We start from the raw sequence: 25,954 nt of genomic DNA, 5'->3' as shown, positions 1-25,954 counted from the left end.
CCTTCATCCCTCCCTCCCATTCATCCTCGTCTCCTACGCCCCCCCCTCCCTCCCTCCCTCCCTCCCTCCCTCCCCCCCCTCCCTCCCTCCCTCCCTCCCTCCCTCCCTCCCTCCCTCCCTCCCTCCCTCCCTCCCTCCCTCCCTCCCTCCCTCCCTCCCTTCACCCCTCCACCCCTCCCTCCCTCCCTCCATCCCTCCCTCCCTCCCTCCATCCCTCCCTCCCCCTTCCACCCCGCACATTACTGTTCCTCGCAAAGTAGCAGCACATTACTGTTCCTCTCAAAGTAGCAGCACATTACTGTTCCTCTCAAAGTAGCAGCACATTACTGTTCCTCGCAAAGTAGCAGCACATTACTGTTCCTCTCAAAGTAGCAGCACATTACTGTTCCTCGCAAAGTAGCAGCACATTACTGTTCCTCTCAAAGTAGCAGCACATTACTGTTCCTCTCAAAGTAGCAGCACATTACTGTCCTCTCAAAGTAGCAGCACATTACTGTTCCTCTCAAAGTAGCAGCACATTACTGTTCCACTCAAAGTAGCAGCACATTACTGTTCCTCTCAAAGTAGCAGCACATTACTGTTCCTCTCAAAGTAGCAGCACATTACTGTTCCTCGCAAAGTAGCAGCACATTACTGTTCCTCTCAAAGTAGCAGCACATTACTGTTCCTCTCAAAGTAGCAGCACATTACTGTTCCTCGCAAAGTAGCAGCACATTACTGTTCCTCTCAAAGTAGCAGCACATTACTGTTCCTCTCAAAGTAGCAGCACATTACTGTTCCTCTCAAAGTAGCAGCACATTACTGTTCCTCTCAAAGTAGCAGCACATTACTGTTCCTCTCAAAGTAGCAGCACATTACTGTTCCTCTCAAAGTAGCAGTGCCATACAACACTCCTTCCGTGGCCTCCAACTGCTCTGAAATGCAAGTAAAACTAAATGCATGCTCTTCAACCGATCGCTGCCCGCACCTGCCTGCCCGTCCAGGATCACTACTCTGGACGGCTCTGACTTAGAATATGTGGACAACTACAAATACCTAGGTGTCTGGTTAGACTGTAAACTCTCCTTCCAGGCTCACATTAAACATCTCCAATCCGAAATTAAATCTAAAATCGGCTTCCTATTTGGCAACAAAGCATCCTTCACTCATGCTGCCAAACATACTCTCATGAAACTGACTATTCTACCGATCCTTAACTTCAGCGATGTCATTTACAAAATTGCCTCCAACACTCTACTCAGGAAACTGATGCAGTCTATCACAATGCCACCCGTTTTGTCACCAAAGCCCCATATACTACCCTCCACTGCAACATGTATGCTCTCGTTGGCTGGCTAAATTGCTAAATTGTAATGATTTCGCCACTATAGCCAATGTATTGCCTTACCTCCTTAATCTTACTTAATTTGCACACACTGTATTTAGACTTTTTCTGTAGTGTTATTGGCTGTACATTTGTTTATTCCATGTGTAACTCTGTGTTGTTGTTTTTTGTCGCACAGCTTTTGCTTTATCTTGACCAGGTCGCAGTTGTAAATGACAACATGTTCTCAACTGGCCGACCTGGTGAAATAAAGGTGAAATCAAAAATATTTAAAAAATCACATTACTGCCACCCTGACAGCCCACTAACTTACTCTCTACTGCCTACTAGAGGACAGAGAGAGGAACTGTGGTGACTGCAGTCCATTCCTAAAAACCAGACAGAGAGAAAGAGGGGGAGGGTGGAGGCGAGTAAAAGGCAATTCATCCTTGCTCTGGGGAATTCGATCCGGAGGCTCTGAACAGAGGGTGTGATGCAATTGCAGCGCCTCCGGAGGCTTGCGGCGGCCTAACCGAGCTCCGCATCGCTGTGCGCCTCCAACATGTTGTAACAATGTGGAGGGCTTCGTATATCTCCGTATAACTCCGCATTGACATGATTGGTTGATGGTAGATGGGGAGGTCCTGTATAAACACAAACTCATTTCCTTGACAACTTCCTTCACAACAGCTCTGCTCTGCGAAGCGAAAGAAGTGTGACTGCCCTGCTGTCTGCAGAGAGGCTGCGTCGCAGTAAATGCTGTACAAGCCACTGATTGACCATGCAGGGCCTGTAGCCCCTGAAAAGAACTACAGTATGTACGGTACCTAACTAGCACCTAATGGAACAACATTAAAGTGACTGAATGTATCAAAGCCCTTTGGTTAGAGACAGGATGTTACTAACAGAGATGTTTTGGGTAATAATGGACTTGAAATGTTCTTTAATTTTCCTGATCTTTGGACACTGCTAAGTAATACTAATTAGGTAAATGCAAATGTAAACTGTTTTTTGTATTCAGAGACTGAGTGCTCATGCCTCCCTGGTGGAAAAGGAGAGAGTGGGGTGCGTTTCTGATTTAGCAGACAGAAACTGAGTGCTCACGCCTCCCTGGTGGAAAAGGAGAGAGTGGGGTGCGTTTCTGATTTAGCAGACAGAAACTGAGTGCTCACGCCTCCCTGGTGGAAAAGGAGAGAGTGGGGTGCGTTTCTGATTTAGCAGACAGAAACTGAGTGCTCACGCCTCCCTGGTGGAAAAGGAGAGAGTGGGGTGCGTTTCTGATTTAGCAGACAGAAACTGAGTGCTCACGCCTCCCTGGTGGAAAAGGAGAGAGTGGGGTGCGTTTCTGATTTAGCAGACAGAGACTGAGTGCTCACGCCTCCCTGGTGGAAAAGGAGAGAGTGGGGTGCGTTTCTGATTTAGCAGACAGAAACTGAGTGCTCACGCCTCCCTGGTGGAAAAGGAGAGAGTGGGGTGCGTTTCTGATTTAGCAGACAGAAACTGAGTGCTCACGCCTCCCTGGTGGAAAAGGAGAGAGTGGGGTGCGTTTCTGATTTAGCAGACAGAGACTGAGTGCTCACGCCTCCCTGGTGGAAAAGGAGAGAGTGGGGTGCGTTTCTGATTTAGCAGACAAGCTGGAGGCCTCTGTGTTCAGAAATGACCAGCCAAGAGCTATTACATGTGACAGTCCCAGTCAGGATTGGTTGAAGTAGAGGAGTCTACAACTGCCCAGGGTCAAATATAGTGCACCTCTCGTCTGGTCAGATGTTATGATTGACATTCACGGTTTCGTAATTCATCCGTATTGATATGCTACAGAAGTCACTGGCTGATTATGAGCAAATGCCTAATCAGTATTCAACTGTCGTTCTTAAAGGAAGATCTAGTTATACAGCGTTCTCTCTGCGAGAGCTAGCATGACAGTAATGTTTGTTGAGTTCACTGAGTTCACAGTTATCTGAATCACCTTCTATCTACAGCTCTGAATATGGAGATACAGTGTCAATTAGACAGCTACTGGCATTCATGTTTTCAATAGCCCTTTCACTGCAGCTGACACACACACACACACACACACACACACACACACACACACACACACACACACACACACACACACACACACACACACACACACACACACACACACACACACACACACACACACACACACACACAGAGAGAGAGAGACAAACACACACAGAGAGAGACAAACACACACAGAGAGAGAGAGAGATAAACACACACACACACTTAAAGCTAAAGTCTGTCTCAACAGATCATTCATAGAAGAAAACCATGATCACGCGTAGCAGCAGTAACACTGAACGTGATCTATTTATATGGCCTTTCTTTTCGGTGTTGATTCAGGTGTGTGTGTGTGTGTGTGTGTGTGTGTGTGTGTGTGTGTGTGTGTGTGTGTGTGTGTGTGTGTGTGTGTGTGTGCGAGTTCGGTGTGTGAGAGACTGATGGGTCTCTAATAAGCTCAGTAACTTCCTGCCTTATCAGCTGCTCCTTCTTCAATTATAAATACAGTAATACATACAGTAATGCATACAGTAATAAATACAGTAACACATACAGTAATACATACAGTAATGCATACAGTAATGAATACAGTAATACATACAGTAATGCATACAGTAATAAATACAGTAATGCATACAGTAATAAATACAGTAATACATACAGTAATGCATACAGTAATAAATACAGTAATACATACAGTGATGTATACAGTAATAAATACAGTAATGAATACAGTAATGTTGGGATGAGAGGATGGATGGAGAGAGAAAAGCGAGATGGAGAGAGACGGAGAGGGGAGAAAGAGAAAAGCTAGGACCAACAACACTCATCATACAACATTCAATCTACTTATTGATTATTTTTGATAATGATTAGCAATTCTTAATCGTGATGAAACTCCGCTTTGGTGGTGTTGTCTTTACAAAAATTAACATTGATTTATTATCAAAATAAATACCTGCAATGCCACATTAGAAAAAAAGCGTACATCCACGCAATCATTAGCAGATCAATCATATTAACTTCTAAAGTGCTGGCCTCATTCCAGTCAATCAGGGCCGGGATAAATTCCATTTCAATTCCAGTCAATTCAATAAATAAACGAAATGCCAATTACAATTACAAATTCTTATTGAAAAGCATTAAAGAGAATTGGAATTTCACTGTACTCCCTGAATTGACTGGAATTGGAAATGGAATTGACCCCAATACAAATGTAAAGTCAGTTGCATACTGTATTATGTATTATGTATAGTAATTATATGGTTAAAACATGAAGCGAATTCGCTCTAAATATTCAGTTATTTAAGTGCAACAAAGATAAGTGCTGTGTTAAAATGCTTGATATAATCAAATTAAATTAATCAAAACCAGATTGAGCAAATAAATACATCATTTTCTATTGAACTTCCTCCTCGTGTCTGTGGCCCCTCCAGCTCTCTTAATTAGGCCCTCACTAACTCCCACTGTCAATGCTTTATCCTACTCTTTACCATTCGTACCAAATGGAGCCAAGGTCTTAAGTTTTGCTATCCACCTGGATTCAGCTGCTCTTCTCTGGCCTGTGGTCCAGAAGGCCTTCATCTCCAGACCGGTGATGCGGGGGGCGGTTGTAGGGCGGTTTTGGAAATGTTTTATCAGGTGTGTTTCTAACATATTTTTTTCTATTGTGTAGAGGTGCTGTTTAAGGCGTGTCAAGACTGTGGGACTGGTTTCTCCTATAGAAATGTTGTGGCATAATGTGCATGTTATGTCATAGACAATGTTGGTGCTCTGATTGGTCATGAGTTGTGGAATAGGACTGGAGGTTTGTGCATGTGGATGTTGAACGTGTGGGAGTCCCTAGTACTGTTGTTCAATAGGTGGTTTAGGAGTGGGTTTGTTGGAACATTTTGAATAGACTAGGAGATCCCTTAGGTCGGAGTTTCTGTACAATGCTGATATATTGTAGGTCTGAATTCCTGGAGTCGGGGAAATGCACGTTGTGTTTGGGTGAATGCGGCTTTAAGTCTGGAATGAAGGACTCTGTTTATGTCTGAGAAGGTACTGATGACGGGTATAACCTGGGGTTCTGTATCTGTTGGGGGGATAGGAACAGGGGGTCTGGGAAAGGTTTGAGGGTAGAAGACAGGGATAGGATGGGAGGGTAGGGATACGGACCCAGAAACAGGAAAGGGTTAAGAACAGGTGTGGGCTGTTCGCCCAGGTCAGGAGTCAGTGCCTGGGCCAAAGTTCTGCAGGGAGAGTTATGAAGATTAGGGTTAAGGTTAAGGTTAGGGTTAGGGTTGGGGGATCAGGAAATCTGTTCTGGGTGAGGCCTGCCAGTGTGTTAGGGTTGGGGGGATCAAACATTCTGTTCTGGGTGAGGCCTGCCAGTGTGTTAGGGTTGGGGGATCAAGCATTCTGTTCTGGGTGAGGCCTGCCAGTGTGTTAGGGTTGGGGGATCAAACATTCTGTTCTGGGTGAGGCCTGCCAGTGTGTTAGGGTTGGGGGATCAGGAAATCTGTTCTGGGTGAGGCCTGCCAGTGTGTTAGGGTTGGGGGATCAAACATTCTGTTCTGGGTGAGGCCTACCAGTGTGTTAGGGTTGGGGGATCAAACATTCTGTTCTGGGTGAGGCCTGCCAGTGTGTTAGGGTTGGGGGATCAAACATTCTGTTCTGGGTGAGGCCTGCCAGTGTGTTAGGGTTGGGGGATCAAGCATTCTGTTCTGGGTGAGGCCTGCCAGTGTGTTAGGGTTGGGGGGATCAAGCATTCTGTTCTGGGTGAGGCCTGCCAGTGTGTTAGGGTTGGGGGGGTCAAACATTCTGTTCTGGGTGAGGCCTGCCAGTGTGTTAGGGTTGGGGGGATCAAACATTCTGTTCTGGGTGAGGCCTGCCAGTGTGTTTGCCTTTATGAACCTCAATGACCACTTTGAGTATCCCCTCTTCCCCAGTGCACAAAAGAGGGTCTGTGTGGCTGAATGAACATCTTTCGTTTGTGTACATAGTCTATGGAATCTAATGAGTTGTGATTTGACAATGCCAGTGAATGCATGTTTTGGGTGATAACTGGACTTGTGGAGTAGGACATGTGTGTATGTGTCCTTGAAATATACTTTTGTTTGTAAAGAGACTATGTGCGTGTCAGTATCTGGATGAAAAAAAGGGTTGTGTCCAATAAGTTGATTGTATGTGTCTGGATGACATATTTAACTGTTGCAGTAGGATGATGGTTATTGGGTATTTCAATGAATGTTTCGAAATGTACCAGATCATGTTCCCACACTCCGAAGATATCATCCAGGTATCGTCTCTAAAACATGGGACCCAACGGGTATTTAGTCAAGGCTGGCCACTCCCAGTCTGCCATATAAATATTAGCATGTCCCGGAGGCGAACGTTTTACCCATCGGTGTCCCATGCATCTGTAGCTGTGGTTGAGGTTAGAGTTGAATCGAGATGTGGACATGAAGCTAGGGTTAGGGTTCAGGTTAACAAGAACCTTCAAACTGTTTTCAACCCTAGAAAAATCTCAAATGACTAAATGAATAACACTTCATTGGAACGTGTGGTTATAGAACCTGCAGAAACCGTCATGAGCATGACATCATGGCCATAACAGAGCCACTCACCCATCTTCCATTACTACAGACAACCTTTATCCTTCATACACTGGTATCAATCCGTTACAACTCACATGTAACACCGTAGTGTTGTTACAATGTTACAATGACTTGTCCCTGAAAACATAGTGCTAGACTTGCAAACACTGAACATTCTTACAATAGCCTACCTTTCCTCAATATAACTTTATCTGAAAATGTATTTGATAAAAAGTAGAAAATGACCGATGCACAGAAACTATATGCACGGACGTCTTACCTCGTGAATTATACGAGTCGCCTGGATTTGACGTTCCAGCCACCAGAAAGCCCTTCAATTCCGTGAGTTTGCAACCTTGCCCTTCCCCTAATAACACTGGGAAGGGATTGGACTTTAGTGTAACGGTTAAAAAAAACAACATTTCCCCTGTTACTGCACTATAGGTCGTTGTTGCAAGTGCCACATATGTCATTTTAGCCTACTGCTATTTTTCCAATGTGTTTACATAGGCTACTTGTTTTGAATTTTTTTTAGGAACAAGTGGTGTCTAGTAAGTATCCATCATGCATATGTTCTGCCTCATAACACATTGTTACAGGGCCTTCTGAAAGTGTTCATACCCCTGGACTTATTCCACAGTTTGTTGTGTTACAGGGCCTTCAGAAAGTGTTCACACCCCTGGACTTATTCCACAGTTTGTTGTGTTACAGGGCCTTCAGAAAGTGTTCATACCCCTGGACTTATTCCACAGTTTGTTGTGTTACAGTGCCTTCAGAAAGTTTTCATACCCCTGGACTTATTCCACAGTTTGTTGTGTTGCAGGGCCTTCAGAAAGTGTTCACACCCCTGGACTTATTCCACAGTTTGTTGTGTTGCAGGGCCTTCAGAAAGTGTTCACACCCCTGGACTTATTCCACAGTTTGTTGTGTTACAGGGCCTTCAGAAAGTGTTCACACCCCTGGACTTATTCCACAGTTTGTTGTGTTACAGGGCCTTCAGAAAGTGTTCATACCCCTGGACTTATTCCACAGTTTGTGGTGTTACAGGGCCTTCAGAAAGTGTTCACACCCCTGGACTTATTCCACAGTTTGTTGTGTTACAGTGCCTTCAGAAAGTGTTCATACCCCTGGACTTATTCCACAGTTTGTTGTGTTACAGGGCCTTCAGAAAGTGTTCACATCCCTGGACTTATTCCACAGTTTGTTGTGTTACAGTGCCTTCAGAAAGTGTTCACACCCCTGGACTTATTCCACAGTTTGTTGTGTTACAGTGCCTTCAGAAAATATTCATACCCCTGGACTTATTCCACAGTCTGTTGTGTTACAGGGCCTTCAGAAAGTGTTCACACCCCTGGACTTATTCCACAGTTTGTTGTGTTACAGTGCCTTCAGAAAGTGTTCATACCCCTGGACTTATTCCACAGTTTGTTGTGTTACAGGGCCTTCAGAAAGTGTTCACATCCCTGGACTTATTCCACAGTTTGTTGTGTTACAGTGCCTTCAGAAAGTGTTCACACCCCTGGACTTATTCCACAGTTTGTTGTGTTACAGGGCCTTCAGAAAGTGTTCATACCCCTGGACTTATTCCACAGTGTGTTGTGTTACAGGGCCTTCAGAAAGTGTTCATACATATTACAGGGCCTTCAGAAAGTGTTCACACCCCTGGACTTATTCCACAGTTTGTTGTGTTACAGGGCCTTCAGAAAGTGTTCATACCCCTGGACTTATTCCACAGTTTGTTGTGTTACAGTGCCTTCAGAAAATATTCATACCCCTGGACTTATTCCACAGTCTGTTGTGTTACAGGGCCTTCAGAAAGTGTTCACACCCCTGGACTTATTCCACAGTTTGTTGTGTTACAGTGCCTTCAGAAAGTGTTCACACCCCTGGACTTATTCCACAGTTTGTTGTGTTACAGTGCCTTCAGAAAGTGTTCATACCCCTGGACTTATTCCACAGTTTGTTGTGTTACAGTGCCTTCAGAAAGTGTTCACACCCCTGGACTTATTCCACAGTTTGTTGTGTTACAGTGCCTTCAGAAAGTGTTCACACCCCTGGACTTATTCCACAGTTTGTTGTGTTACAGGGCCTTCAGAAAGTGTTCACATCCCTGGACTTATTCCACAGTTTGTTGTGTTACAGTGCCTTCAGAAAGTGTTCATACCCCTGGACTTATTCCACAGTTTGTTGTGTTACAGTGCCTTCAGAAAGTATTCATACCCCTGGACTTATTCCACAGTTTGTTGTGTTACAGTGCCTTCAGAAAGTGTTCACACCCCTGGACTTATTCCACAGTTTGTTGCGTTACAGGGCCTTCAGAAAGTGTTCATACCCCTGGACTTATTCCACAGTTTGTTGTGTTACAGTGCCTTCAGAAAGTGTTCATACCCCTGGACTTATTCCACAGTTTGTTGTGTTACAGGGCCTTCAGAAAGTGTTCATACCCCTGGACTTATTCCACAGTTTGTGGTGTTACAGCTGGAATTCAAAATGGATTAAATTGTTGTTGTTTTTCTCTCACCCATCTACACACAATACCCCATTATGACAAAGTGAAAACATGTTTTTAGAAATGTTTGCACATTTATTGAAAATGAAATACAGAAATATCTTATTTACATAAGGATTCACACCCCTAATTCAATACATGTTAGAATCACCTTTGGCAGCAATTACAACTGTGAGTCTTTCTGGGTAAGTCTCAAAGAGCTTTCCACACATGGATTGTACAATATTTGCACATTATTCTTTTTAAAATCCGTCAAGAGCTGTCAAGTTGGTTGTTGATCATTGCTCGACTGTCAAGGCTGTGGGTAACTGGTGAAAGGAGTCAGGCGAAGGAGAGCTGAGATGCGTGGACAAGGTATTTAATACAAGATGACACCAGTATACATTTTTATTTATTTATTTATTTGTCACATACACATGGTTAGCAGATGTTAATGCGAGTGTAGCGAAATGCTTGTGCTTCTAGTTCCGACAATGCAGTAATAACCAACAAGTAATCTATCATAAAGAATATGTACATAAAGATATATGAATGAGTGATGGTACAGAGCAGCATAGGCAAGATACAAGATACAAGATACAGTAGATGGTATCGAGTACAGTATATACATATGAGATGAGTATGTAAACAAAGTGGCATAGTTAAAGTGGCTAGTGATACATGTATTACATAAAGATGCAGTAGATGATATAGAGTACAGTATATACGTATACATATGAGATGAATAATGTAGGGTATGTAAACATTATATTAGGTAGCATTGTTTAAAGTGGCTAGTGATATATTTTACATCAGTTCCCATCAATTCCCATTATTAAAGTGGCTGGAGTTGAGTCAGTGTGTTGGCAGCAGCCACTCAATGTTAGTGGTGGCTGTTTAACAGTCTGATGGCCTTGAGATAGAAGCTGTTTTTCAGTCTCTCGGTCCCAGCTTTGATGCACCTGTACTGACCTCGCCTTCTGGATGATAGCGGGGTGAACAGGCAGTGGCTCGGGTGGTTGTTGTCCTTGATGATCTTTATGGCCTTCCTGTAACATCGGGTGGTGTAGGTGTCCTGGAGAGCAGGTAGTTTGCCCCCGGTGATGCGTTGTGCAGACCTCACTACCCTCTGGAGAGCCTTATGGTTGTGGGCGGAGCAGTTGCCGTACCAGGTGGTGATACAGCCCGCCAGGATGCTCTCGATTGTGCATCTGTAGAAGTTTGTGAGTGCTTTTGGTGACAAGCCGAATTTCTTCAGCCTCCTGAGGTTGAAGAGGCGCTGCTGCGCCTTCTTCACGATGCTGTCTGTGTGGGTGGACCAATTCAGTTTGTCTGTGATGTGTATGCTGAGGAACTTAAAACTTACTACCCTCTCCACTACTGTTCCATCGATGTGGATAGGGGGGTGTTCCCTCTGCTGTTTCCTGAAGTCCACAATCATCTCCTTAGTTTTGTTGACTATTAGTGTGAGGTTATTTTCCTGACACCACACCGAAGGCCAGTACCGAGTTGCACAGGGCGGGGTCGAGACCCAGGGTCTCGAGCTTGATGACGAGCTTGGAGGGTACTATGGTGTTAAATGCCGAGCTGTAGTCGATGAACAGCGTTCTCACATAGGTATTCCTCTTGTCCAGATGGGTTAGGGCAGTGTGCAGTCTGGTTGAGATTGCATCGTCTGTGGACCTATTTGGGCGGTAAGCAAATTGGAGTGGGTTTAGGGTGTCAGGTAGGGTGGAGGTGATATGGTCCTTGACTAGTCTCTCAAAGCACTTCATGATGACGGAAGTGAGTGCTACGGGGCGGTAGTCATTTAGCTCAGTTACCTTAGCTTTCTTGGGACAGGAACAATGGTGGCCCTCTTGAAGCATGTGGGAACAGCAGACTGGGATAGGGATTGATTGAATAAGTCCGTAGACACACCAGCCAGTTGGTCTGCGCATGCTCTGAGGGTGCGGCTGGGGATGCCGTCTGGGCCTGCAGCCTTGCGAGGGTTAACACGTTTAAATGTTTTACTCACCTCGGCTGCAGTGAAGGAGAGTCCGCATGTTTTCGTTGCATGCCGTGTCAGTGGCACTGTATTGTCCTCAAAGCGGGCAAAAAAGTTATTTAGTCTGCCTGGGAGCAAGACATCCTGGTCCATGACGGGGCTGGTTTTCTTTTTGTAATCCGTGATTGACTGTAGACCTTGCCACATACCTCTTGTGTCTGAGCCGTTGAATTGAGATTCTACTTTGTCTCTATACTGACGCTTAGCTTGTTTGATTGCCTTGTGGAGGGAATAGCTACACTGTTTGTATTCGGTCATGTTTCTGGTCACCTTGCCCTGATTAAATACTATGGTGCGGGAGAATACCGTTACCACGACATAAACGGGCTTAATAACAAAACCCGGCAACAAAATACCAGCCGTCAGCAACAGCCTGAACAATAAAACGAACACAAACATGGGGGAAACCAGAGGGTTAAATAATGAACATGTAATGGGGGAATTGAAACCAGTTGTGTAGAAAATAAAGACAACAAATGGAAAATGAAAAGTGGATCGGTGATGGCTAGAAAGCCGGTGACGTCGACCGCTGAGTGCCGCTCGAACAAGGAGAGGGACCGACTCCGGCGGAAGTCGTGACATAGACAGCCATTTTCAAGTCTTGAAATAGATTTTCAAGTCTATTTAGTCAAAACTGTAACTAGGCAACTCAGGAACATTGGTAAGCAACTCCAGTGTCTATTTGGCCTATGTGTTTGGTTATTGTCCTGCTGAAAGGTGAATTTGTCTCCCAGTGTCTGTTGGAAAGCAGACTGAACCAGGTTTTCCTCTAGCATTTCTCCTGTGCTTAGCTCTATTCTGTTTATTTTTATCCTAAAAAACTCCCTAGTCCTTGCCAATGACATGCATACCCATAACATGATGCAGCCACCACCATGCTTGAAAATATGAAGACTGGTACTCAGTGACATTTTTGTTGGATTTGTCCCAAACATAAGGCTTTGAATTCAGGAGAAAACAGAAAAAAATGGGCCACATGTTTTGCAGTATTACTTTATTGACTTGTTGCAAACCGGATGCATGTTTTAGAATATTTTTATTCTGTTCAGGCTTCCTTCTTTTCACTTTGTCATTTAGTATTGTGGAGTAACTGCAATGTTGTTGATCCATCCTCAGGTTTCTCCTATAAAAGCCATTAATCAGTAACTGTTTTAAAGTCACCATAGGCCTCATGGTGAAATCCCTGAGCGGTTTCATTCCTCTCCGGCAACTGAGTTAGGAATGACGTCTGTATATTTGTAGTGACTGGGTGTATTGATACGCCATACAAAGTGTCATTATTAACTTCACCCTGCTCAAAGGAATAATCAATGTTTGCTATTTTTTTATTACCTTCTAGCAATAGGTGCTCTTCTTTGCAAGGCATTGGAAAACCTCCCTGATCTTTGTGGTTGAAATTGTGTTTGAAATTTACTGCTCAACTGAGGGACCTTAGAGATAATTGTATTTGTGTGGTACAGAGATTAGGTATCATTCAAAAGTAATCTTAAACCCTATTATTGCACACAGAGTGAAGAGTTCATGCAACTTATTATGTGACTTGTTAAGCACATGTTTATTGCCTACTGATTTAGGCCATAACAAAGGGATTGAATACTTATTGACATTTCAGCTTTTCATTTTTTAGTTGATAAAAAAAAAATCTAATCTTAAAATCTAATCTAAAAACATAATTCCACTTTGACATTATGGGGTATTGTGTGTAGGCGAGTGCCACTATTGTAAATGTAATCCACTTTAAATTCTGGCTGTAATGCAACAAAATGTGGAAAAAGTCAAGGGGTGTGAATATGTTCTGAAGGAACTGCATTATGATTGTTAAAACTGTCCGTGCTTCAGTTCCAAAAGTAGACATGAACCTTACAGTGTGTTTGTCACTCCGCCCTGGGCTTCAGTCAGCAAACAACAAGTATTGTGTCGCCCCCCAGTGGCCCCAAAGAAAGAGCAGGCACAATCTAAATGGCAAGCACAGGAGGTTGGTGGCACCTTAATTGGGGAGGACGGCTCGTGGTAATGGATGGAGCGGAATCAGTGGAGTGGTACATGGTTTGATGCCATTCCATTTGCTCTGTTCATGCCATTTCTTATGAGCTGTCCTCCCCTCAGCAGCCTCCTCTGATGTCAAGTGAAGGAGAATCAATTTTGATGGTCCGATTTTTTTATTGAAATAAAAGTATACAAAGTATTTTTAAGTATACAGCAAAAGGATATTCAAAGGGTTTCAGTAATACGCCTACAGTAGAAAAATGAAATATATTGTTGCAAAATAAGAAAAACTGTTAAGTACAACATAAGAATATTGAATATACTGTATATTGGTCATGAATCAGTATAACTCAGTTATATTTAACAGAAAGCCACAAACATACACTGTCTCACTCCTTGTAATAACAGGTCTCTTTAAAAAGCCAAAGGTCATTAAACCCTTAACTCTGTTTAAAAGGTCAGATGATTTTAATATTCTCACACTAAATGTCCCTCTGGGACAATAAAGATTGATCGTATTAATTGACAGATAGTTTCAGGGTTATTCAACCAATGTCAACAATACATTATTCATCCCAACACACACACACACACACACACACACGCACACACACACACACACACACTCCCCTCATAAACCGGTGTCCGACTCCATTTCCTCCATCTGTGTCCCAGGATCCAGGGTTGGTTTAGTTATTAGCTCAGTTTCAGGCTCAGTCATTGGTGGTTGATGTTCTGGTTCTAGTTGTAGAACGGATTCTTCCCGTTCTTCCCTCTGTGATGCCCAATTGTCCCCCAGAAGGAAGTAGACCTGATTATGATGTTGACTTTATCAAATGCTGTACGTGTCATTTCTATGTCTTTTGATGCACAGGCTTCAACAAACGTAATTTTTTGCTTTGTATTCAAGTTGTATTTGGTATTTTATTAGGATCCCCATTAGCCGCTACTCTTCCTGGGGTCCACATGAAACATGATATAGTACAGAACATTATTAGTCAAGGACTGAAATACATACATTTAAAACATCACACACAGCCTACCTATCAGTACGTACACAATATCTATGTCTGATACATAGAACAGTGCAAATTACAACACACTGTACAGTACCAGTCAACAGTTTGGACACAGCTACTCATTCAAGGGTTTTTCCTTATGTTTCCTATTTTCTACATTGTAGAATAATATTGAATACATCAAAACTATAAACAAACACATATGGAATCATGTAGTAACCAAAAAGGTGTTAAACAAATCAAAAAAATATTTTATATTCTTCAAAGCAACCACCCTTTGCTTTGATAACAGCTTTGCACACTCTTGGTATAAATAACGAAAATAAAGAAAAATCCTACAATGAGTAGGTATGTCCAAACCTTTGACTGGTACTCTATGTAAAATGTACGTGTCTCGTCACAGTCCCCTTTCTGCTGTAAGGTTTCATCTGTTTTATTAAACTGGTTAAATTACTAGCTTGAGTTACTTGGGGTGGCAGAGAGTTCCATGTAGTCATGCCTCTATTTAATACTTGAGTTACTTGGGGTGGCAGAGAGTTCCATGTAGTCATGCCTCTATTTAATACTTCAGTTACTTGGGGTGGCAGAGAGTTCCATGTAGTCATGCCTCTATTTAATACTTGAGTTACATGGGGTGGCAGAGAGTTCCATGTAGTCATGCCTCTATTTAATACTTGAGTTACATGGGGTGGCAGAGAGTTCCATGTAGTCATGCCTCTATTTAATACTTGAGTTACTTTGGGTGGCAGAGAGTTCCATGTAGTCATGCCTCTATTTAATACTTGAGTTACATGGGGTGGCAGAGAGTTCCATGTAGTCATGCCTCTATTTAATACTTGAGTTACATGGGGTGGCAGAGAGTTCCATGTAGTCATGCCTCTATTTAATACTTGAGTTACTTGGGGTGGCAGAGAGTTCCATGTAGTCATGCCTCTATTTAATACTTGAGTTACTTGGGGTGGCAGAGAGTTCCATGTAGTCATGCCTATTTAATACTTGAGTTACATGGGGTGGCAGAGAGTTCCATGTAGTCATGCCTCTATTTAATACTTGAGTTACATGGGGTGGCAGAGAGTTCCATGTAGTCATGCCTCTATTTAATACTTGAATTACTTGGCGTGGCAGAGAGTTCCATGTAGTCATGCCTCTATTTAATACTTGAGTTACATGGGGTGGCAGAGAGTTCCATGTAGTCATGCCTCTATTTAATACTTGAGTTACTTGGGGTGGCAGAGAGTTCCATGTAGTCATGCCTCTATTTAATACTTGAGTTACTTTGGGTGGCAGAGAGTTCCATGTAGTCATGCCTCTATTTAATACTTGAGTTACTTGGGGTGGCAGAGAGTTCCATGTAGTCATGCCTCTATTTAATACTTGAGTTACTTGGGGTGGCAGAGAGTTCCATGTAGTCATGCCTCTATTTAATACTTGAGTAACTTGGGGTGGCAGAGAGTTCCATGTAGTCATGCCTCTATTTAATACTTGAGTTACTTGGGGTGGCAGAGAGTTCCATGTAGTCATGCCTCTATTTAATACTTGAGTTACTTGGGGTGGCAGAGAGTTCCATGTAGTCATGCCTCTATTTAATACTTGAGTTTCCTAGCCCCTATTCTGGAGCTGAGGACTGTGGAAAGATCAAATCAAATGTATTTATAAAGCCCTTCTTACATCAGCTGATACAGAAACCCAGCCTAAAACCCCAAACAGCAAGCAATGCAGGTGTAGAAGCACGTTGGCTAGGAAAAACTCCCTAGAAAGGCCAAAACGTCCCTAGAAAGGCCAAAAGACCTCAGGTTGCATGTCTTGTGTGGTACTGATGAGTGTCCGAACTGTGCTGCCAATTGCTTGAACAGACAGTTCGGTACCTTCAACACATCAACACCTTGCACAAAGACAGCTGGTGATGCAGTCAATCTCTCCTCAACTTTGAGCCAGCAGAGACTGACATGCATGTGACTGACTCTTTCCCTCCGTGTGAGTCTCTGTGCACCTAGGTGCTGCTTTGTTCTGGACCAACTGCAATTGTACCTATGTCCCTTTGCCGCACAGCTGGGCAGTAGTTAAGGTGCGCCGAAACTAGTGCCTGTAGGACCTGTCTGGTCGACTGAGATGTCAAGAAGGGAGAGCAACGCCGTATCATGGACAGACCGCTACAAACATGTGGTTCATTCTTGACTATCACTCCACCTGTCGGAGGTTTGAAACACTGAAAAACATCCGGTCTAACTGAACATCCTAGTCCAGACCCAGTCTGTCATACTGCTGTTTCATTCCATTCCTGTTCGTTTGGCTTTTTCAAGCACTTTAAGATTATTTTTGTGACGAAAAGCACTGTAGAAGTTGAATAAATTCCTTTATTTTGAATTGACTGCTTTGAAAAGTGAGGTTTCCTCATACATAGATACATATAAAACATGTAGAAAGAAAGGCATACCTTTTGTGGCCCTTGTTGTGGCCCTGGCTCTGCCACTTGCTGTGGCCCTTGTTGTGGCCCGTGCTGTGGCCCTTGTTGTGGCCCGTGCTGTGTTGTGGGGCCCCAGGTTGTGGCCGTCCCCTGGTAGGCCTTCCACAGCCGTCCATACAGCAGGTCCAGCTTGATCTTAGCATAGAGCTTGGAGGGGTCAAAACCCTGGGGCTGAGGCTGGGGGGGTGAGGGAAGAGGGGGTTGCTGGGGGGGCTCTTCTGTGACCCCCTGGGTGAGAGATGAGAGAGAGAGAGAGAGATGTTATTTGTAATGATGCTTGTATCAGTTTTCATTTCATCATGTTCTATCATGTAAAGACCAAATGAAAAGGAGGACTGTAACAGAAGTGTAATGAAAGCAATTCTCACTGCAATGTTCACATCACACTAAATCTGAACACACAGCAAATGTTATAAAAAGCGTTGCTTGACAGACTGATTCTTCTGCCCTGTTAACAGTAAACACCAAACCACATTTACCAGTGTGTGTGTGTGTGTGTGTGTGTGTGTGTGTGTGTGTGTGTGTGTGAGAGAGAGAGTGAGAAACGGCTGAGCGATGGCCCGAGACAGTGAACAACAGGAAACCAAGGTGATAACCATGCCGAATGGGGGGCCCTGTGGGTTTTCATGGTAACGCAGGTCACTATGTTTACTGAGGTCACTCTACCCATAGAGACAGGCAATGGCTCTATCTCTATGACTCTAGAGAGACATGTGGTTAGGTAGCCTATATTAATTTTCACCAATGACCTTTTCCGTGTGCTTTGGGTTACAACACTTCCTTTCTAGATAAAATATTTCTACGTAAGGATGTAAGTTTCCATTGTGTCAAAACGGCATGTTAAGCTAAAAGTGTAGCTGAGAAAATAACTTTACTTCTGATTCTGTGTGTTGATCTGTCAGATACGCCTCTACCTCAAACATTCGCCTCCTGGAACAAGAGACAAGAGCAGATAAGTCTTGGTTTAGAGTCAGAGAACTGAAAACATTTGGTGTTAGAGTCAGAGAGCTGATACGTCTTATTTTAGAGTCAGAGAGCTGATAAGTCTTCTTTTAGAGTCAGAGAGCTGAAAACCTTCGGTGTTAGTCAGAGAGCAGATACGTCTCGTTGTTAGTCAGAGAGCAGATGAGTCTCGTTAGTCAGAGAGCAGATACGTCTCGTTGTTAGTCAGAGAGCAGATACGTCTCGTTGTTAGTCAGAGAGCAGATACGTCTCGTTGTTAGTCAGAGAGCAGATAGGTCTCGTTGTTAGTCAGAGAGCAGATACGTCTCGTTTTTAGTCAGAGAGCAGATACGTCTCGTTAGTCAGAGAGCAGATACGTCTCGTTGTTAGTCAGAGAGCAGATACGTCTCGTTGTTAGTCAGAGAGCAGATGAGTCTCGTTAGTCAGAGAGCAGATACGTCTCGTTGTTAGTCAGAGAGCAGATACGTCTCGTTGTTAGTCAGAGAGCAGATAGGTCTCGTTGTTAGTCAGAGAGCAGATACGTCTCGTTGTTAGTCAGAGAGCAGATACGTCTCGTTAGTCAGAGAGCAGATACGTCTCGTTGTTAGTCAGAGAGCAGATACGTCTCGTTGTTAGTCAGAGAGCAGATACGTCTCGTTGTTAGTCAGAGAGCAGATACGTCTCGTTGTTAGTCAGAGAGCAGATGAGTCTTGTTGTTAGTCAGAGAGCAGATACGTCTCGTTGTTAGTCAGAGAGCAGATGAGTCTTGTTGTTAGTCAGAGAGCAGATACGTCTCGTTGTTAGTCAGAGAGCAGATGAGTCTTGTTGTTAGTCAGAGAGCAGATTCGTCTCGTTGTTAGTCAGAGAGCAGATGAGTCTTGTTGTTAGTCAGAGAGCAGATGAGTCTTGTTGTTAGAGTCAGAGAGCAGATGAGTCTTGTTGTTAGAGTCAGAGAGCTGATAACCTTTGGTGTTAGAATCAGTGCTACTGGAAACTTTACTGACAGAGAGAGTGAGGCCTGTCTTTCCATCCTGTGTGTGACTGTGAGAGAGAGACAAAGAGAAAAAACAAAGAGGAAGAGAGAGCAGTGATAAAGATGATGGAGAGACAGTAAAATGAGCTTGGAATAGAGATACAGAGGGAAGAATGATTTTGATAGGTTGAGAGACAGACAAAACGTTTTTCAATGGTCTACAGTAGCCTCATCTTAAACAGCACCAACCTCCACTGAGGTAGGCCTACCTGTGACAGCAATGTCTGGCGCAGTACTTCCAGCAGTAGTACAGTGAGGTCACAATGCCCAGGATGCTGATGGTAGAGCCTCCTACCAACAGGGACCACTGTTCCAAAGTTCTTTCCCCTAGCAGCCGCTGTGCATCCTCTGACTCCTGGGCCTCTGCTGTGGACAGACACACAGACATGTAAAACACAGTACTTCCAACAGCAGAAGATCGTGGGCCTCCACTGTGGACAGACACACAGACATGTAAAACACAACACAACAGAGAAAATGAGAGAGGAAGTGAGAGAGGAACTGAGAGAAGGGAATGTTCAGGATGTATTTCACATAGACAGAGAGAGAAACTTTTGTTAATTATCTATTTCACTTGCTTTGGGAAGGTAAACATATGTTTGCCATGCCAATAAAGCCCCTTGAATTTAAATTGAGAGAGTGGAGAGAGACACACAGAGTGAGAGAGAGAGACAGAGAGACAGAGAGACAGAGAGAGTGTGTGAATGTGCTTACATTGCCCCTGAAATTGAAATTGGAGAGAGAGAGAGAGAGAGAGAGAGAGAGGTGTAGAGAGAGAGAGAGAGAGAGAGAGACAGAGAGAGGTAGAGAGAGAGAGAGAGAGAGTAGTGAGAGAGAGAGTGAGAGTAAGAGTGAGAGTGAGAGTTAGAGAGAGAGAGAAGGAAATGAGATAAAGGTAGAGAGGGAGAGTACCAGTGATTTCATTGATCCGGGTATGTGTACAGTGCTCCAGGACCCCAGAGGGAAACGTGATGAAAACACAGCAGAGTTGGCTGACCTCCTCCACAGCGCCTCCCTTCTGGTCGAGTCTGGAACTACGGCTGGAGGCACTACTTTGAATCTTCACAGTGTCGTTGTACACTGGGACCACGTAGGTACCTAAACGGCATATATATGATATTGATAATAACAACAATAATACTTTTTATTTACTTTTTATTCACATACACAAATCCCAAAGTTCTGTATATAATAAAGTATTTAGTCAGCCACCAATTGTGCAAGTTCTCCCACTTAAAAAGACGAGAGAGGCCTGTAATTATAGGTACACTTCAACTATGACAGACAAAATGAGAAGAAAAATCCAGAAAATCACATTGTAGGATTTTTAATGAATTTATTTGCAAATTATGGTGGAAAATAAGTATTTGGTCAATAACAAAAGTTTATATCAATTATTTGTTATATACCCTTTGTTGGAAATGACAGAGGTCAAACGTTTTCTGTAAGTCTTCACAAGGTTTTCACACACTGTTGCTGGTATTTTGGCCCATTCCTCCATGCAGATCTCCTCTCGAGCAGTGATGTTTTGGGGCTGTTGCTGGGCAACACGGACTTTCAAGTCCCTCCAAAGATTTTCTATGGGGTTGAGAATTGGAGACTGGCTAGGCCACTCCAGGACCTTGAAATGCTTCTTATAACAAAGACTCATCTCTTCAGTGGGTCATATGATTGAGTGTAGTCTGGCCCAGGAGTGGGAAGGTGAACGAAAAGGCTCTGGAGCAACGATCCGCCCTTGCTGTCTCTGCCTGGCCGGTTCCCCTCTTTCCACTGGGATTCTCTGCCTCTAACCCTATTACAGGGGCTGAGTCACTGGCTTACTGGGGCTCTCTCATGCCGTCCCTGGAAGGGGTGCGTCACCTGAGTGGGTTGATTCACTGATGTGGTCATCCTGTCTGGGTTGGCGCCCCCCCTTGGGTTGTGCCATGGCGGAGATCTTTGTGGGCTATACTCAGCCTTGTCTCAGGATGGTAAGTTGGTGGTTGAAGATATCCCTCTAGTGGTGTGGGGGCTGTGCTTTGGCAAAGTGGGTGGGGTTATATCCTTCCTGTTTGGCCCACCCGGCACAGCCAGAAGAGGACTGGCCACACCACATAGCCTGGTTCCTCTCTAGGTTTCTTCCTAGGTTTTGGCCTTTCTCGGGAGTTTTTCCTAGCCACCGTGCTTCTACACCTGCATTGCTTGCTGTTTGGGGTTTTAGGCTGGGTTTCTGTACAGCACTTTGAGATATCAGCTGATGTACGAAGGGCTATATAAATACATTTGATTTGATTTGATTCTTACGAAGCCACTCCTTCGTTGCCCGGGCGGTGTGTTTGGGATCATTGTCATGCTGAAAGACCCAGCCACGTTTCATCTTCAATGCCCTTGCTGATGGAAGGAGGTTTTCACTCAAAATCTCACGATACATGGCCCCATTTATTCTTTCCTTTCCACGGATCAGTCGTCCTGGAACCTTTGCAGAGAAACAGCCCCAAAGCATGATGTTTCCACCCCCATGCTCACAGTAGGTATGGTGTTCTTTGGATGCAACTCAGCATTCTTTGTCCTCCAAACACGACGAGTTGAGTTTTTACCAAAAATTTCTATTTTGGTTTCATCTGACCATATAACATTCTCCCAATCTTCTTCAGGATCATCCAAATGCTCTAGCAAACTTCAGACGGGCCTGGACATGTACTGGCTTAAGCAGGAGGACACGTCTGGCACTGGAGGATGTGAGTCCCTGGCGGCGTAGTGTGTTACTGATGGTAGGCTTTGTTACTTTGGTCCCAGCTCTATGCAGGTCATTCACTAGGTCCCCCCGTGTGGTTCTGGGATTTTTGCTCACTGTTCTTGTGATAATTTTGACCCCACGGGGTGAGATCTTGCGTGGAGCCCCAGATCGAGGGAGATTGGTGGTCTTGTATGTCTTCCATTTCCTAATAATTGCTCCCACAGTTGATTTCTTCAAACCAAGCTGCTTACCTATTGCAGATTCAGTCTTCCCAGCCTGGTGCAGATCTACAATTTTGCTTCTGGTGTCCTTTGAGAGCTCTTTGGTCTTGGCCATAGTGGAGTTTGGAGTGTGACTGTTTGAGGTTGTGGACATGTGTCTTTTATACTGATAACAAGTTCAAACAGGTGTCATTAATACAGGTAACGAGTGGAGGACAGAGGAGCCTCTTAAAGAAGAAGTTACAGGTCTGTGAGAGACAGAAATCTTGCTTGTTTGTAGGTGACCAAATACTTATTTTCCACCATAATTTGCAAATAAATTAATTGAAAATCCTACAATGCGATTTTCTGGATTTTTTTTCTTCTCATTTTGTTTGTCATAGTTGAAGCGCACCTATGATGAAAATTACAGGCCTCTCTCATCTTTTTAAGTGGGAGAGCTTGCACAATTGGTGGCTGACTAAATACTTTTTTGCCCCACTGTGTGTATGTATATATATATATATATATATATATATATATATATATATATATATACATATATATATATTTATTATTATTATTATTATTATTATTATTATTATTATATATGTACCGAACACGGGATGGAAGGTGCCCAGTTTCAGTTTGGTAGTTGTATGGTTGTGACTGCTGATCATCTCCCAATTAATCTGAGATACAGTGTCGATCTCCGACAGGAGACGACAGGTAATAGACAGATGCTCTCTGTCCTGTGTGTGAGACACAGCGATCACACTGCCGGCTATGCCTGTGTGAAGCAATAGGGTAGAAGTCAGTTATGTGTGGGCGCTAGAAAAAGTCACAGCCACTTCCAGTGAAATGAAGTTTTTTGCATTAATACACATTCAGACACACATTCAGACACACATTCAGACACACACACATACAGTTGAAGTCGCAAGTTTACATAGACTTAGGTTGGAGTCATTAAAACTAGTTTTTCAACCACTCCACAAATTTCTTGTTAACAAACTATAGTTTTGTCCAGTCGGTTAGGACATCTACTTTGTGCATGACACAAGTAATTTTTACAACAATTGACATCATTTGAATTGGAGGTGTACCTGTGGATGTATTTCAAGGCCTACCTTCAAATGCAGTGACTCTTTGCTTGACATCATGAGAAAATGAAAAGAAATCAGGCAAGACCTCAGAAAAAAATATAGACCTCCACAAGTCTGGATCATCCTTGGGAGCAATTTCCAAATACCTGAAGGTACCACGTTCATCTGTACAAACAATATTACACAAGTATAAACACCATTGGACCATGCAGCCGTCATACCGCTCAGGAAGGAGACGCGTTCTGTCTCCTAGAGATGAACGTAAATTGGTGCGAAAAGTGCAAATCAATTCCAGATCAACAGCAAAGAACCTTCTGAATATGCTGGAGGAAACAGGTACAAAAGTATCTATATCTACAATAAAACGAGTCCTATATTGACATAACCTGAAAGGCCGCTCAGCAAGGAAGAAGCCACTGCTCCAAAACCTCCATAAAAAAGCCAGGCTACGGTTTGCAACTGCACATGGGGACAAAGATGATACTTTTTGGAGAAATGTCATCTGGTCTGATGAAACAAAAATAGAACTGTTTGGCCATAATGACCATCGTTATGTTTGGAGGAAAAAGGCAAGCCTGAAGAACACCATGCCAGCCGTGAAGCATGGGGGTGGCAGCATCATGTTGTGGGGGTGCTTTGCTGCAGGAGGGACTGGTGCACTTCACAAAATAGATGGCATCAAGAGGGAGGAAAATTATGTGGATATATTGAAGCAACATCTCAAGACATCAGTCAGGAAGTTAAAGCATGGTCACAAACGGGTCTTCCAAATGGACAATGACCCCAAGCATACTTCCAAAGTTGTGGCAAAATGGCTTAAGGACAACAAACTCAAGGTATCGGAGTGGCCATCACAAAGCCCTGACCTCAATTCCATAAAAAACTTGTGGGCAGAACTGAAAAAGCGTGTGCGAGCAAGGAGGCCTACAAACCTGACTCAGTTACATCAGCTCTATCAGGAGGAATGGTCCAAAATTCACCCAACTTATTGTGGGAAGCTTGTGGAAGGCTGACAAAAAGTTTGACCCAAGTTAAACAATTTAAAGGCAATGCTATCAAATATTAACTGACCTATGACAGGGAATTTTTTATTAGGATTAAATGTCAGGAATTGTGTAAACTGAGTTTAAATGCGTTTAGCTAAAGTGTATGTAAACATCCGACTTCAACTGTAAGTATTTAACTTTTTTGTCGTCCTCGATTATTTGATAAATGCACTTTCTTGCTCTGTGTGTTCTACTAAACTAAAACTTTCCTCTTATTCTAGTTTTTTGTAAGTGACACCAACCTGTATGTATCAGCACGAGGGCCAGAAGAAAGTAGACCCAGTGTTTTCTCATCTCTTGCTCTGTTGTCAGCCCCACCAATCTTGATCGTCTTCTCTGATCCACTTCTCTGATCCACTTCTCTGATCCTCGTCTCTGATCCTCGTCTCTGATCCTCTTCTCTGATCCACTTCTCTGATCCTCGTCTCTGATCCTCGTCTCTGATCCACTTCTCTGATCCTCGTCTCTGATCCTCTTCTCTTATCCTCGTCTCTGGTCCTCGTCTCTGATCCTCGTCTCTTGTTGTCTTTTTGTTGTTTTCCAGTCTCCTCTTTCACCACATATTTAATTTAATTTATACATTCTGTTTCACTGTGTTTAATCTCTGTCTTCACACAACCTGTATGTGTCTGTCTTCACACCACCTGTCTGTCTTCATAACAGCTGTCTGTCTTCATAACAGCTGTCTGTCTCTGAATCTCTCTGATTCACAACTCTCAACTTCCTCCTTCCGTACACTTTCAGCAGAACAACTTTTCATCTCTCTCAATCTCTCTCTCTCTTTTTTATCTATCTCTCTTACTCCCTCTCTCTCTCTCTCTCTCAATCACTCGCTCTCTCTTTTTATATCTCTCTCTCTCTCAATCACTCTCTCTCTCTCTTACCCTCTCTCTCTCTCTCTCACTCTCTCTCTCTTACTCTCTCTCTTTTTTTCTAGAGAAAGGAAGAGGAAGTGAATTTGAAGAGTGAAGCGATAGAACTGCAGTTCCATGTTCGTAGACTGCTTGGGTTTTTCCATTGTGCTAACATCTTCTAAACCACACACAGATATACATTATATTAGAGAGCAGTACCCAATGCTTCATTTAGTTAAGTACCTCTGTCTTACTGTGTCAAACTCCAGAATGTGGCTTTAATAGGCATTTGATGAGGAAACATAACAGCTGTTTGATGTAATGGTGGAGGAAGTGTGTGTGTGTGTGTTTGTGTCCTGTCTGTTCTAAAAGTGTGCTCTTCTATTATATATGATATTAAATATTGATCACATGGAAATTCCAAACATGAGAGAGAGAGACGCGCACATCAAAGCTCTCACCACCAGAGGGCACACTGGGCTGCTCCACCATCACTAACAGCTTGCATGCAGGATGTTTCAGCACACCAGACCTGGGTTCAAATACTATTCTACATTTTTCAAACATGTTGAGTGTTTGATCTAGCTTGCCTGAAGTACCATATAGGAGGGTATTGTCATTCTGGGACAGTTATATTGGTTCCATTAAACCAGGGAAGCTCAGTCAAGCACAGATAAAGTAATTTGAATTATTTTGAATAGTGTTTGAACCCAGGTCAGCACCACAGAGGTGGTATTAGTCAGTGTATTAGTCAGGAGTATTTTTAGCTCTGCAGATAGATGGATGATAGACACAGATGCCTGCAGTCTTCCTACACACTGGGTCTGCATCCCAAATAGCACCCTTTTCCCTATATAGGTCACTAGAGCCCCATGGGCCCTGGTCAAAAGTAGTGCCCTATATAGGGAGTAGGGTGCCATTTAGGATGGAAGCCTTGGTTGCATGTGAGTGATGTGGGCTTTGGCCTTCCACTCCTTGTCTTCCTGAGTTCTGCAGATTGATCTGAGCTGTGTGTGTGTGTGTGTGTGTGTGTGTGTGTGTGTGTGTGTGTGTGTGTGTGTGTGTGTGTGTGTGTGTGTGTGTACATGTGTGAGTGTGATACGTCAGGCGTCCCTGAAGCAAAGTCAATTAAGACAGAGGG

At 43.5% G+C, this 25,954-nt stretch overlaps 1 protein-coding gene across 3 annotated transcripts; it reads right to left on the bottom strand.

Annotated features, from left to right (window-relative positions):
• Positions 1-13,593: 13,593 nt before the first annotated feature.
• Positions 13,594-24,840, bottom strand: LOC135510342 (uncharacterized). Of its 3 annotated transcripts, none has more exons than XM_064931190.1 (7): positions 24,202-24,836; positions 22,424-22,597; positions 19,804-19,989; positions 19,101-19,257; positions 17,792-17,846; positions 16,887-17,144; positions 13,594-14,244 (listed from the first exon to the last, which is right to left on the bottom strand). In XM_064931190.1, the coding sequence occupies exons 1-7, from the start codon at positions 24,251-24,253 to the stop codon at positions 14,065-14,067; spliced, it is 1,062 nt and encodes a 353-aa protein (XP_064787262.1). In that variant the 5' UTR covers positions 24,254-24,836; the 3' UTR covers positions 13,594-14,064. The 3 variants fall into 3 exon arrangements, with proteins under 3 accessions (XP_064787262.1, XP_064787263.1, XP_064787264.1); XM_064931191.1 differs by having other exon boundaries at positions 13,594-14,208; positions 24,202-24,830; XM_064931192.1 differs by lacking the exon at positions 22,424-22,597 and having other exon boundaries at positions 24,202-24,840.
• Between the last annotated feature and the right edge of the window lie 1,114 nt (positions 24,841-25,954).

This window comes from Oncorhynchus masou, chromosome 23 (assembly GCF_036934945.1).
Source record: "Oncorhynchus masou masou isolate Uvic2021 chromosome 23, UVic_Omas_1.1, whole genome shotgun sequence".
Taxonomy (NCBI): domain Eukaryota; kingdom Metazoa; phylum Chordata; class Actinopteri; order Salmoniformes; family Salmonidae; genus Oncorhynchus; species Oncorhynchus masou.
The sequence above is the reverse complement of the archived record's forward strand: the minus strand, read 5'-3'. Positions and strand labels throughout refer to the sequence as shown.

Excerpts from the sequence above, each read along its gene's own strand:
- LOC135510342 (XM_064931190.1), bottom strand. The coding sequence starts at position 24,253 with ATGAGAAAACACTGGGTCTACTTTCTTCTGGCCCTCGTGCTGATACAT. Across the intron at positions 22,598-24,201 it reads CCTCGTGCTGATACATACAG|GCATAGCCGGCAGTGTGATC; the intron begins GTTGGTGTCACT and ends TGCTTCACACAG. Across the intron at positions 14,245-16,886 it reads CACAACAAGGGCCACAAAAG|GTCTACTTCCTTCTGGGGGA; the intron begins GTATGCCTTTCT and ends CATCATAATCAG.